At 39.2% G+C, this 12,974-nt stretch overlaps 3 protein-coding genes across 6 annotated transcripts; all 3 read right to left on the bottom strand.

The window, feature by feature from the left end:
* Window positions 1–11: 11 nt before the first annotated feature.
* Window positions 12–1,328, bottom strand: Vps20 (vacuolar protein sorting 20). Its single transcript, XM_065491151.1, has 5 exons — window positions 1,128–1,328; window positions 897–1,006; window positions 574–814; window positions 344–518; window positions 12–290 (listed from the first exon to the last, which is right to left on the bottom strand). Exons 1-5 carry the CDS (start codon window positions 1,194–1,196, stop codon window positions 247–249), a joined length of 639 nt encoding a protein of 212 aa, XP_065347223.1. The 5' UTR covers window positions 1,197–1,328; the 3' UTR covers window positions 12–246.
* A 216-nt stretch (window positions 1,329–1,544) lies between these two features.
* Window positions 1,545–9,180, bottom strand: LOC135942176 (uncharacterized). 4 transcript variants are annotated; one of them, XM_065488166.1, is made up of 10 exons: window positions 8,709–9,180; window positions 7,047–7,277; window positions 6,834–6,990; window positions 5,868–6,329; window positions 5,542–5,815; window positions 5,087–5,245; window positions 4,930–5,031; window positions 4,723–4,877; window positions 3,703–3,834; window positions 1,545–3,649 (listed from the first exon to the last, which is right to left on the bottom strand). In XM_065488166.1, the coding sequence occupies exons 1-10, from the start codon at window positions 8,724–8,726 to the stop codon at window positions 3,549–3,551; spliced, it is 1,791 nt and encodes a 596-aa protein (XP_065344238.1). In that variant the 5' UTR covers window positions 8,727–9,180; the 3' UTR covers window positions 1,545–3,548. The 4 variants fall into 4 exon arrangements, with proteins under 4 accessions (XP_065344238.1, XP_065344240.1, XP_065344239.1 ...); XM_065488168.1 differs by lacking the exon at window positions 8,709–9,180 and adding an exon at window positions 8,492–8,645; XM_065488167.1 differs by lacking the exon at window positions 8,709–9,180 and adding an exon at window positions 8,053–8,423.
* Window positions 9,181–9,723: 543 nt separating this feature from the next.
* LOC135942381 (uncharacterized) lies at window positions 9,724–11,661 on the bottom strand. The gene is made up of 3 exons (XM_065488472.1): window positions 11,056–11,661; window positions 10,105–10,310; window positions 9,724–10,045 (listed from the first exon to the last, which is right to left on the bottom strand). The coding sequence occupies exons 1-3, from the start codon at window positions 11,659–11,661 to the stop codon at window positions 9,724–9,726; spliced, it is 1,134 nt and encodes a 377-aa protein (XP_065344544.1).
* Window positions 11,662–12,974: the final 1,313 nt, after the last annotated feature.

The following is a 12,974-nucleotide window of genomic DNA, read 5'->3' as shown; positions in this document are numbered from 1 at the left end:
AAAACCATTAGTTATTATTATTTTGTGTATTAAATTAATTTATTCTGGCAAAATTATCACATCTGTGTGACGGTGTAAATTCAAAATTGATTTTTATTATTATAATAAGGCTCCTAAAAGATGATCTTGCTGCCATACAAAACATTGAGATGTGATGAGAGCGACTAGGCGATTTTCAATAATATCATCTTAAGGTTACACCCAATTTTACCGTTAAATCACCAGTAACTTAGGAATTATTTTTGTTCAAGCAGCTTCCATGGCGATTTTTTTCTTCTCCCTGACTGGAGCTAGAATTATAATTATTAGAGAGCCAGTTTATTATATCATTTTAAAAGAATACCTTTAGGCTCTTCGGAAGGAACTTCTGGCAGCTCTACGTCGCCCTCTGGCTCTTCCATTGGCACATCTGGCAGCGTTTTGGCTGGCTCTGTGACCGAAATCAGAGCCTCAAGCTCAGCTTCAACGTCATCTTCATCTTCTTGCGTCAAAGCTCCGCTCAAGAGATCATCGATTTCCTTTACAACATATGGAAAATTTAAATTCTGCCCTAGTGAAATATCAGGCGCAAACCTTCTGCTTTTCTACAGCCTCTCTTGTCTCGTCAAGGATTTTCTCGACAGCATCAATATTCAGCACCTCTTGCACTTTCTTCAATGCTTCATTTCCTGTCTTCAGTCCATCCAATACTTGCATTTCAACCTGTGAAAACTCGAGGTCGTGAACCAGCCGTTCCAAATTTTCGAGTTGATTGTCAGTCTTGGCCAAAAGCTGTTCTTGGAATCGTTTTTTTCTCAGCAGCAATTTGGCTCGGCTACAAAACATGATGCATTAATAAAAGAGCACGGATCAGAGTATTATGTGTTCTGTCATGCTGATTAAATGACAATCCTTACTCTTTTTTGCCAGATGTGAGCAGTTTCTTGGCTAGCTCTCTATCCTTTTCCAAATTCTGTTCAATTTTCTTCTGGTGCTGCTTGATTTTGTCCCTAGTTTGTTTCAGTTGCTGCAATTTTATAACAAAATCATAAATTAAAACTCAGTAATTTCCATAAACATTAAACAGCAAAATCAACTCGTAAAATTTTTATATTAATGCATGTTGATGAAGTGAATTGCGTACTTACGAGCACTGCCTTGTCTTGTTCAGTAACTCGACTTTCCAGTTTTTTACTTTTTCCAAAAATTATACCCATTTTATGGTTTTGAGTAGACTCTTAACTAACACAACTGAATAAAAACTGACACTTTATGTTTATGCTCTTGGTGGCGAGGCAAAGGAAGTTAAGCAAATTTATCAATTTTTAGCTGTTTTGTTTTGATCTCTTGACGTAAGACTGCCACACCCATTATGTGTGCTGCCAACTTTAAAACACTTCCCAAACTTTCGATTTGAAACGATCTGGCGCTCAAAATATTAAGTTCATTAAGTGCCTCTAATTTCAATTACTAATTCATTGTTTAGTAGCTTATTACTAAAATACCGTTAATATATTTTATAAAAGATAACTTTCATGTAACAAAATTTTTACAATTAAAAAATGTTTTAGAAGTGCAAATTATTTTATTTCTCTTTTTAAATGTTCACAAATTTTCATAAAAGCCTAGACTACAATAATTTATTATCTCTCATCTATATAAATTTACCCATTTGAGTAGCAGTTTTTTAAAAGAATAGTGACAAGGGCTCTGAATTTAATTATGAACATTTGGCTAAGGAGAATAAAATACACATTTATAATTATGCCCAGAACCCTTTCAATCTTTTGCTTTTTAAAAAAAAATCAACAGGAAATATTGCAAAACAAACCGCGTTTGATTAATTTTTGCATTCACAATCAAGTGGTATAAGCAGTTAACATTAGAGACACGAATGTAGACAATCCACAACAGAAGTAAATTTTATAATAAAACCTTAATTAAAATCACAAAATTTAAGGATTACACTGAACCAAGCTGAATTTTGTAACTTGCGTCCAAAGCAGTTAAATCATCATCTGCGCGTGTTAAATTCTCAATAAATGATATACAAATTAGTTGCTGAATATGTACACTATACACAAAAGTTGTAGAATTCTTGGCTTGCCCGTAAACATTCAAGAGTGATCATATATATATTAAAATAGCATAAATGTTATTTATGTTTTGAAACAATTATATATGTATTTATAATATATTCAGCATAAGTGTATCTTCATATATATTTATATCATGTACATTTCCATGTGTGACCACTTATATAATTATACACAATCTGTTATTTCTATTTACAATTTTTCCTCCAATAACATATAATAACGATAAATGTTTACTTCAGTTCATACCCTGCAATCTCCTCAGTATTATAATATAAACTGTCCTGAATAGAATATAACATTAATTTTTACTTGTTTCTATTTAAACCTTTAAAAAATTGAGGAGTCCAGAGGGTATGAAATGACTCAAACCCAACAATAAGTCAAGGCACTATCAAAACAGATTAAATAAAACTGATGCATTGTCAATCACATGTAAAAACTGAAAACCTCAATGATTATTAAAATGGCTTGAATGCAATTCTCTAAATCTTTTGATTTTGGATCTTGATCAGAACAGAAAACTATTTGAAAGATGAAAATCAGAACTGCATCACTGCAACCTTGATTTCTGTCTTGATAACTTTCTTTGACGAAATTGAATATTTATTTTCTCATTTTAAGAAACTATTAAAAAATTTCTAGTGATAACTGTAAAATTTCATAAGTCAATGTACCTGACAGCAACCATGGTTTCAGCATTTCATCTGCTGTAATACTATTTTCACATCTCCCAAATCAATTATTCTGAAGAGATTGATGTCTAGCAAATTCAAAATATTAGAAGTCGTGTTCGCCGAGAATATAAATTGAGTTAAAACAACCGACTAAATGTTTCCCGATAATCCAACACGCACTCGAAATGCATACCAACAAGCATGAAGTTGTCAATGCAAAACAAGTTATGGTAACAAGTTTTTGACTAAAACAAAGAATAAAAAAATAACTTAAATGGAAATGTTGTGAAATGATGTAAAAACAATCTAAGGTGATTGACTACTGTTTAAAATTAGTTTAAATCCTCACTCATTCTGTCTGGCAGATCACATTGTGTACACCTCTCGCTTCCAGAGGCGTTTCCTACTACATCACTTTGTAATACAAAACACAGAAAAATATTCTTTAAATGTGCGCCCTGCATAAGTTGGCACCAATTTTCTCTTTGCTTTTGCAACAAAGCCAATGTAGCGTTTTCAAACTTTGTTCGAGCTGACCATAAACTGGTGCCAAATTGAGTTCTTTCCTCTCTTCCGCAAAAAGAGATTCTCTTCAACTATTCTACACAAACATCAACGCAGGTACTCCATTTCCTTGATTTCCTCTTATACGCTAAGGGGCAAGAGAGATATTAGCCCTCGTTTTTTCCAAGTTAAACTGCAAATCAAAATCCAGTTGCATTTTCCGTTTTGTGTGCAATGGTGTGTTAACGTTCGTGTACGAAAATGGCGTTGCTTCTCTCTTGATCATTGTTACTTACTGCTTGAAAAGTCTCTTGGTTACCGATGCTACTGCGGCTAATGTCGCAAGTCCGCTGTTACTCATAAGGACATTGTTTGGATCGGCCACAGCATTATCTGGAACAGATACTTCAGCTCTGGCTCTGGCAAATGTCGCAGCTTGTTCTCACCACTTATAACGTGCGGAGAATTAGGCTCCACTCGAGTTATTTGCAGTCGGCGAGCCTTCCTCTTCTGACTGCCAACCAACGGAGGATTTTTTGTCGGAGTCACGCTTGATGGGTTAGCCGTAGGCTTCGACACTGCAATAAAATATGACTTTTAAATTTTAATCTCCTCCAACACCAAACATTATTTATCGATTTTCACTTGTGTATGTTTGATAGAGCAGCCGATAAAAATGATTGGTTTTTAAATCTGAGAAAGCAAAAAGCATTGCTTCTGTTAGGACCAAAACGAAGAATGCAAATAGCTTGATTCATATCCATGAATAGGCATCTTGATTTTTTTTTAAATTAATTTTTCTTAAGAAAATGAAGATTTTTTATAGAAAGGTTAATTGGTAATCTAATTTTGATTAGAGGTTTGTATTTGGTTAAATTTTAGATAAACATGTAATTTAAAAGTATTAGTAAGAAGAAGTTTTAATTCTATTTACCCTCCTCAGAAAATTGTAATACACAAATATTACAACTACCATAAGGACCAAACTAAACCAGTAAAATTTTACTGCAAGTTTCAGTTTTATATTGAAATAATAAAGATTACCTAACCGTGATAATATTAATTTGGTAACAGATAGACTGACGTTTATAACTTAAGACTAACGCCATAGCCAAATGATATAAATATAGCAATGGTTAGACGCATTTTTTTCAGTCATATCATCTTTCCAATTGCTGTGTAGACCACCTTAGGCCACTTTCAAGCACAGGGCAAAAATTGTTTAATAAGCTTTGCTTTGTTTCCCTACCATTTGACTTTAAATGGCTTAGGTGGCCAGAACCGTGTCTCATATTTAGCACACAAATCAAATGCTTACTACTTCATCTGCAATGTAATACCGAAAACTTCCAATATTAAGTGGGCATTAAGAGTGCAAGAAGGAATATGATAAAGCTTGGTCAAATTGCAATATATTTTCCTCGGATGCGTTAAATTGAGTACTCATGAAAGAAAAAAATAGTCACCTGGAGTGGTCTCAAGAGACCTGTCCCGCACAATGTGTTTTTTAGGAGTAGATGGAGCGCTGGAAGCCCTCTTTTTCTTTGCCTTCTTCTTCTGTTGGAACTCCTCAAGGCTGAGGGAGGGAAGGGCGTCGATTTTCTCATCCAGATTGAAATCTCTGTTGGCATTCGCTATGATTTCAGACTCAATTAAAGCAAGAGCAAGCTCACGCGGCCCTGAATCGTTTCTTCATATTTGCATCCATCTCAGAGTCCTCGGAACACTCGGATATGTGGCGTCGCTTGATTGATGATAATTCCAGGTCCATGTCCCTACACAAAAACGAAAGGCTATTTCATGAACTAGGAATTGATTGGTGAAACTCACATTTCCATGCTGGGAGTGGGCGTACTTTTCCCTTGCAGCACATAGAGCGTTTCTTCATTGGGGTCTCTGGATCCCCTGCTTGCTTCAGAATAAGCAGAGTCTGTTTTTTCAGAGGCAGAAGAAGAGCCAGAATTGTGTCTGACTTTGCTAGGCCCATCACTGAGAAAAAATAAATCATGGTTATTGGATTTGGAACTTTGAGGTTAAGGAAGCTCATTTTTGGTGCCAACCAGCTACTTTGTAGGCTTCTTTACTGTTTGGTCTAGTTTCTATTGGTAAATTATGGCCATAGAAAAAATACCCAATATCTGTTTTCAAATTAATTAAGTTCATTCACTAAATTTATTTACATCCTTTTGCTCATGTTGTAAATATTTTTGTGACAATACAAAGAAACAACAGCCAAAATAACAGGAATTTTGTCAAGAATATGAGTAGTAGTTAAATTTACTAACCTGTCAAAACTCTTGTACATCCTCAGCCGGCCTCTCTTTCCAGTTGCAATTCGACCAGAACTCATAAACTCTTGATACCTCTTGCCCTTGCAAGCGCGAACAGATTTTCTAGTATCATGGGAGCCTTTTCCTTTCAAATTCTTCTCGTAAAAGGCATCCTGACTCGGCATATCACTACGACTAGACTCCTTCAACTGGATCCAAGGACCTGAGCTTTTGCTGGAAGTGTCAGCAACATTTGGTTTTTCATCTTCTTCAGCATGTACTGAAAAATCTGAATCTGGCTTAGTTAGTAATCAGGGCAGATAATAATTTAGCTTGCGTACCATTTAAATAAGAGGCTTCATTGTTATTTGTCTCCCTGCTGGCAACGTCCGCCCAAGAACTTGGTGCAGCAGCAGGAGTCTCGAGGCTGACGCACATGTCTTCCTCATTCTTTTCAACAGTTTCAGAGGTCTTCATAGAAACCGCGGCCGATGGACCTGCTTTCGCGCCCAACTGGCTCCAGGCCTGATTTAGGACGAGGGGTGCTTGTGCCGTCGCGGCCCCGACAGTGGTCGGAGACAGATTGCACAGCCCTGAGTCTTTTCCCTCGCTGTCTGGGCTGCTGTCTCGAGAGTTGTCATCGGTCTTATCAAATGAAGTGCCTTCCCAGGAGGACAAAGGGGTTGCGGAACCCAGGCTTTCCTCCAAGTATCGCTTTTTAGGAGGTTTTGGCACCGTTGGCGAAGTAGGGGTCACCGGGGGTGATGACAAGAGACTGCTCAAACCTCCCATCTGGCTTTCATCTGAAATATTTATGAATTATGAATAATAATATTTCTTGAGTAAGAAGAGAAACAGGCCAAATTAGTTAATTATATAATTAAATCTTCATCTTCATTCTTCACTGCTTTGATAACTTCCTCCTTTAATATATCATTTTGACAAGTTTTGGATGATGTCTCTTTTTATTATAATATGGAACAACAAAATTTGAATATCATATTTTTACTAATAAATAAATGAACTTTGAAATCAACAAGGACTAGATATTGTTATTCGTTTCTATATTAATGCAGCCAACCTTGAGTGAAAATTGTTTTTCACAAACCAATAATTTGTTGATGAGAATGAACCAAAACACGCGGCAAATAATACAGGCCAGTTTTAATGAAATATGTCAACTAAAGCAATAGTTGTATCTTTAAAGCATCTCCACATCTGCTTTAAATTTCTGAACTCAAAGAGTTTCACCTACTATCAGATAATGAAGCAATAGAAAGAAAACAAACACCAATATTCATCTGTACCTGCAAGTTTTCCTGGCACAATGGGTCCCGATGCTGATGGATACTCCAGCTTTGGTGGTTTCTGGTTTGATGGACGAGTGACAAGTGTCCGCAGTGGAGGAGCTGGTAGTTTGTACCATTTGAAGTCAGGATTAGCTTCAAGAAAAGCTTCCTTGTACTGAAACAATAATCCACGACTGTAAACCAGATTGAACTTGAAAATTATTTTATCACCTTCTTCGCCAAGTCGGTGTAGCACGACTTCTCTTGAGGCTCCAGCTGTGCCCACCACTCGCCCAAGATTTTAGTGATGCACCTGTTCTCCAGAGTGGGGTACTTTTCGCGCACCACGCTGCGATGCCTCTTGCAGAAGATGAGGAATGCGTTCATAGGACGGCGAGCATGGTGTGCTGGCTCACCATCGTCTGAGTCCATCCCTGCGTCGGGTGGTTTGAACTCTAGACCCTGACAAAGACAAGAGGCGCTCAATCAATCAATTTGTATTTGGTAAATATATTGTCGGTGATCACACACAAATACTCTCACAAAATGACTGAAATCACATTAAGTGAAAATGGATAATATTGTTTTTATCTCTACAGAAAACATGATACCTCGTTCTTTGCTGATAAAACTCGTCTTGCGCTTGACTGTTACTTTTATTTCTGAGACAATGAGTATTTACTTAAAATGTCGGATGTGCGTCTTTATTTTCACTACTTCTAGTAATGTTTCCCCTCCTCCACACCAAAAGAAGAGAACATATTATGCATAGCCACAGCGATAAATATCATGTTTCTTTCTGCTTTCTTCTATTTAATTACCTAGCGAAGGGCGTGGCTTGGAAAAGCTATAATATTCGCAAACAGCCCGTCGGTAAAACAAATTGGCAATGTCAGTTGGTGTGCAACGACAGCCAGCAAGCAGCCGGGCCCATTTTCTGTCATGAAAGTGACAGTGGCCGTTCTACATTTTTGCAACCTCCTTACGCGCTGGCGTGCTGTGCAACTAATAATAATATATGTATTCGCCGTTCGCTTAATTGACCCAGTCAGCAGCAGCGCGATTTGCAAAAATTTTATCTGTTTCACAGACGGCAAGGCCGCCCGATGAGCAGATTCCGTGCCACTTCTGTTCGCAGATAAAATGCGAGCAGAGTATTATAGTTACACAAGTTCTGGAAATCGATACGCAAATAACGCACAATGAGCACTGCTCCCAGCTCGTTGTCATAACCTACCTTCATGTGATCGCAGCAGCCGAACTGCGGAAAAATCGATTCGCACGCGAAATACTCGACCGCACGCCAAATTCCATCAGCAGCTTCGCGAACTGACAGCCAGCAGCTAGCCTTTCTGTTTCGCGACCTACTTCTAGCGAGCAAAAAGAATGAAATTTCGTCACTTTCCTTTATTCAGCTGTTTTGCTGGTGTTTGTTTTTGAAGCGGGTCGGCCCGACTCGACAGCCGACTTTCCTGTCCGACCCCCCCGGTCGACAGTCGGCGAGAGACACAGTCCAGTTCTCCCTAAAGAGCTGCTTGCCTTTTCTTGTCAATAAAGTTTACAAAGTATGTATGCACTCGCACATATGTGTGTGTATACCCCAACAACGAGCAGTAGCCAGCTTCAAGGTTATTGCGAGCGTCCCGAACACAGCCCTTTTCTTGACTCAAACCCACCTGCGAGGGTTGCGAGGTGGCGCCGATAGACACCCGCCGAAGCCCACTCGGTGCTGCGCGGCCCAATTCGGCAAGCCGAGCTCGGCAAACGCGTCCAAGTGCCGACGAGTGCACTAAGCCAGAGTGACTGTGTAATCTGGTGCCAGTAATGTCGTGACGTCACTCGAACGGAGAAAAGCATTCGCGACACGAAAACAAGTGGCTCCGCGGCACTCACCTTAGTGGATCTCTTCATTGCGATCGCTCACGATGGATTCGGCTCAGTTTGCGGGCATCTTTTCACTGACGATTTGCTCGAATTCGGATCCGCAGTCCAGCTGCGACGGAAAATAATACGAAGCTCTGGTCCCAGCAGCGATGAATCGCGATCAGCTGGTGCCGCCCAATCACGGAAGTGCTCCGTAGGTTGGCGCGGCGTTAATTCTCGCGAGCGCCGCTTCCATTGGCTGCTGTCTGTTTTCTACTAGTTGCCGATGTCACACGTACCAACGCGATCTATATTTAAATACCCTCGAGTGGGATTGAACCCCGACCCTCGGTAAAATGGATCGAGTGCAGCCCGCACACACTGCACTGCCCGACGACGACCTTGAGCCGCGAATCACAATTCATGAATTGATCGATTCGGCCACAGCAGCTTGTGCCGTGCCGCCCCCCGCCTGTCAGGCTGTCAGGTGTTGTGGAGAAGGGAATTTCGAAAATTTCACGGATGGGCGTGTGCGTGCGAAATGTCACACACGGCACGAGAGGATGTTGTTGTCGAGTCGGTTCATTCCCTCTCCCTCTCCTCCGCCACTTACTTGCCTTTTCGCTTTCCGCAGCCTTGACTTTTTTGCAAACGGGAATGCAACACGCTAACGCCAGGAATTTTCGAAACATCAAAACCAGCTTTTTATTTGCAAATATCTCACCATATTTTTCAATAATTTTTATTTATTATGTTTTTGTTTTTTGTTTTCATTAACACACCACTGAATGCAAAATAAATATTAAATAATATGTTTACGTTACATTATTTACTCAAATTTTTAAGTAGAAAAATCAGTGTATTACGAAAGAGAAAGAGGGTAAATAAAAACTCAAATAATATGCGCATATTCAACAATTCTTCTCAATCAGATACTATGCCCTCTGACATGCAATAACATGTATATAATTATGCTGATTTAAAAATCATTTTTAATTCATTAATTAAAAAATTAAATGGAACCAAAAAAGTAGATAATACCTTATTACAGCTGTAAACTTCTTGCTGATTTTCCGCAAAATAGTACTTCCATGCAGAAGGAGAAAATTGCGAGACACAGGCCAAAAATGAGCATCATGAAAGGTCCCCCCATGTGGGACAGTCCAATTGCGATGGGGACGGTGGCGGCGCCTCTCTTTTTCATCAAGCGACCCATATCCCTCTCTGGAATTTTTCGCACTACCTGATCTTCCCACATCTTCAAAATTCCACTCTCGATGAGATGCGAGGTTTCTCGGTCAAATGCATTTTTCAGAGGAAACCCTTTTTTCATAACCATTGCGATTTCCGACGTTAAAACAAAATCTCTGTTAGAATCACAACTTAATAAAATATAATTTATTTTGATCACTGACAAAATTCTCACTCTGAAAGGTGCAAATTTTCTAGCATGTCAGTCGTGATATCATCCTGCAGGCAAAGAAATCCAGTGTCCAAACATTCCGCGGTGTAACTAAATTTTCCCGAGTTGAGTCTCTTCAGCAACTCATCCCACGAGGAGGACATGCGGAATTTTTTCATGATGGTAGCAATATTTTGATCATCGGACAATCTGAGCTGCTCAAAACAATTTTATTTTATCGCACTGATTTAGCTAGTCCGCTATACCTGTCCCGGCCAGATTTCGTCAACATCAGTGAGTCGCAAATTAGAATCAACAAGTTCTTGCACCGAGTCAACTTGTTGGGCTGCTTGCTCTATGGTGAGAACAGCGAACAATAAAGCGCAATAACAAGCTCCCAGGAGGATAACACACAGCTGAAGACCAACTAGAATAGGTCTTCTCACCCCATGCGACCAGTACTGTAACAGTATAAGCACGTTAAAATGGCATCTTCAAGAATTAAATTATTCAAGCTATAGAGAATGGTGTTTTGAAAGCTGCATCAGAATTTCTGGGGTGGATATTTGTTGTTGATTTCAAAACATTAATTTTTTAATATCTAAATGCTTTAGATAGAAAAGGCCGGTCTACGTAACTAAAATTATTTAATTATTTTTAACTATCCATGCAGACCAAATTTTAAACGAATTTCTCAAACTTTTCTTTTGTTGCTATACGTGAGAAAAATGCAATGGAGAGCATTTTCACAGTTATTTTGTTTAAATATTGCAGACCTTTCCCAGATGTAAATATATGGAGAAACAAATTTTAATAATTTAAAAATTCCGTTTAATAACCTAATATAGATGAAGTAATGGTGTTGCTGCGATCTCATTAAAAAATACAGCAAAAAAGTAATTAAATTGCGTTTGGCATATTTATCCAGCTATACAGCTAGCAATATAAGAGTTAGCGACTTAATTTAATCAGCACCTTGGGAATGTCGCCCTGCTGAGCCAGAACGCCGAGGGAGACGAGCAAGCAGAGCACGAAGTCGGCGCCCTGCTGTCCGATCTCGACACGCTGCGCCAGGTTGAGGCAGGTGGCGGCCGCCAGCACCGCCACAAAGATTGACGACCAAATTTTCAGGTCAAAAGGATGCACGAGTGCGAGCCAATTAGCCGAGCCGCCGCGCCGAGGCGAGAGGAACTTGACAAGAGTGCGTCTGTAAGGCAAGAGCTGATCGACGTGCGGCCAGTAACGCAGGTCCCAATTAAAGCCGCCGACGCCGAAGTGAGTGCTGCCGTCCTTTATCATGCCAATCACTCCTGACGCAGTGTCGTTATCGTAGACCGTTCCCCACAGCTCCAATTGTTGGCGCAACAGAAATCTCGTTGTGAAGTTGAACTTGGACGACAAGTGCCGCAAAAGCCGATACTCGGTGCCGTCTAACAGGTCAATTAGTTGCTCGTCCAGGATGACGTCTTCCAGGCAACCTGGTGTGCTATATTCCGGGAAAGTGATGAACGGCGGGTATCGAATAACAGCCGTCTGTAAAAAGTCATTCACGGTTGGACGGCATTCAGCCTGCTTCCTCATAATTGCAAATTATTTATTTCAAAAACAATTTTGGCTAGTAAAAACTAACAGTAAAGAATTAGATATAAAATACCAAATTAAATATTAAAACAAAAAACACGCAGGGATTTAATGAAAGAAAATATAAACTATAAATCATCTCTACGCGAGATTAGTTTAATGGATGGTTTAAAGTGAACATCTTAAAAGAAAAAATAGCCTTATTGCACGTTCTTGTACTGTACAACCTTAGGCCTCATTTGCAGTAATTTCAATGTAAAAAGTTCAATGCAGAAGTATTGACTATGTAGGGGCCAAATGTAGCAGCTGTCCAGCACTGCGAATTTATTTTTCTCTAATGCCGCTCATTATTAAATTATTTCAGAATAGAGTAGACTAGCATTTTGAAGCTATTTTTATATCGTGTTTCAATTATATCTTGACAAAAATTAATCTGATTTCATTTTAGATTCATCAATAATTTGATAATAATAATTTAATAATTAAAAAAAATCCCGCGCACCTTAAGAAATTTATGATGGTATAAAAATACCTCCATTATTTTATGGTGAAGTGATTCTCCGCCCAGGACGTGCTTAATGATCTCTCCATCCTTGATTACAGTGACATCCAAAACATTTTCAGCGAATGCTGTGTCGATTATGCAGCCGAGACAGTTTTTGCTGGTTGCTCGATCCTCAAGTGCGGCCAGAACTTTTCCTTCGCCTCTAACTCTTGTGTGCCTCCAAATTCTAACCATCGAACGAAAAAAACCACAGCAGTCGCGACCTAAAATGAGGATGAAATCGAGGCAATTTTCCAGTTGAATCATTTCTGCAACAGCTTGAAAATTCTCCATTATCAAGACAGGAGCGTTGATTTTCAATCGCTCCAGCAGTGTTGTTTCTAAAAGAGTGTTGCTTGTAAGTACAAAGTGGCACCTAAGTATACGAGAGCGATATTAAAAGATAATGAAATGGTGCAAAATACACAATCAGTCGTACCTACTAAGCCTGAAATTTTCTAGTGATGGGTGGACGTTGTAACTTTGAACGCTTGCTTTGAAAGTCAGAGCGGCATCACTAAATGACAGCAGGATGAGAAAGGGAAGAAGAAAATTTTTTAAAATAGACGAGTCCATCTGTGCATCTGACTCGTAATCGTAAGCCAAATTTGAAGTGAAAATCCACCATCCTAGACCGCGGTTTCCTTTTGCCTCCTCTTGCTGGAGCGCGCGCATGAGCGCCTTACATTTTGCGCCAGGCAACCCGCGCCACACCAACGTCGAGCTCGTTGCATATAATGCTATTTGATACGATTTGATAAAAATTTAT

The sequence above is a fragment of the Cloeon dipterum genome, chromosome 4, assembly GCF_949628265.1.
Source record: "Cloeon dipterum chromosome 4, ieCloDipt1.1, whole genome shotgun sequence".
In the NCBI taxonomy this organism is placed as follows: domain Eukaryota; kingdom Metazoa; phylum Arthropoda; class Insecta; order Ephemeroptera; family Baetidae; genus Cloeon; species Cloeon dipterum.
The sequence above is the reverse complement of the archived record's forward strand: the minus strand, read 5'-3'. Positions and strand labels throughout refer to the sequence as shown.

Bases quoted from the DNA above. Each gene is read 5' to 3' on its own strand.
- Vps20 (XM_065491151.1), bottom strand. From the start codon at position 1,196: ATGGGTATAATTTTTGGAAAAAGTAAAAAACTGGAAAGTCGAGTTACT. The intron at 1,007-1,127 runs GTAAGTACGCAA...ATAAAATTGCAG, and splicing joins AACAAGACAAGGCAGTGCTC to CAACTGAAACAAACTAGGGA. The intron at 519-573 runs GTTTGCGCCTGA...TATGTTGTAAAG, and splicing joins AGGCTGTAGAAAAGCAGAAG to GAAATCGATGATCTCTTGAG.
- LOC135942381 (XM_065488472.1), bottom strand. From the start codon at position 11,661: ATGAGGAAGCAGGCTGAATGCCGTCCAACCGTGAATGACTTTTTACAG. The intron at 10,311-11,055 runs GTGCTGATTAAA...GCGATAAAATAA, and splicing joins AGCAGGGCGACATTCCCAAG to AATTGTTTTGAGCAGCTCAG. The intron at 10,046-10,104 runs GTGAGAATTTTG...TGATTCTAACAG, and splicing joins GAAAATTTGCACCTTTCAGA to AGATTTTGTTTTAACGTCGG.
- LOC135942176 (XM_065488166.1), bottom strand. The intron at 6,991-7,046 runs GTGATAAAATAA...TTATTGTTTCAG, and splicing joins ACACCGACTTGGCGAAGAAG to TACAAGGAAGCTTTTCTTGA. The intron at 6,330-6,833 runs GTACAGATGAAT...TAAATATTTCAG, and splicing joins TGTGCCAGGAAAACTTGCAG to ATGAAAGCCAGATGGGAGGT.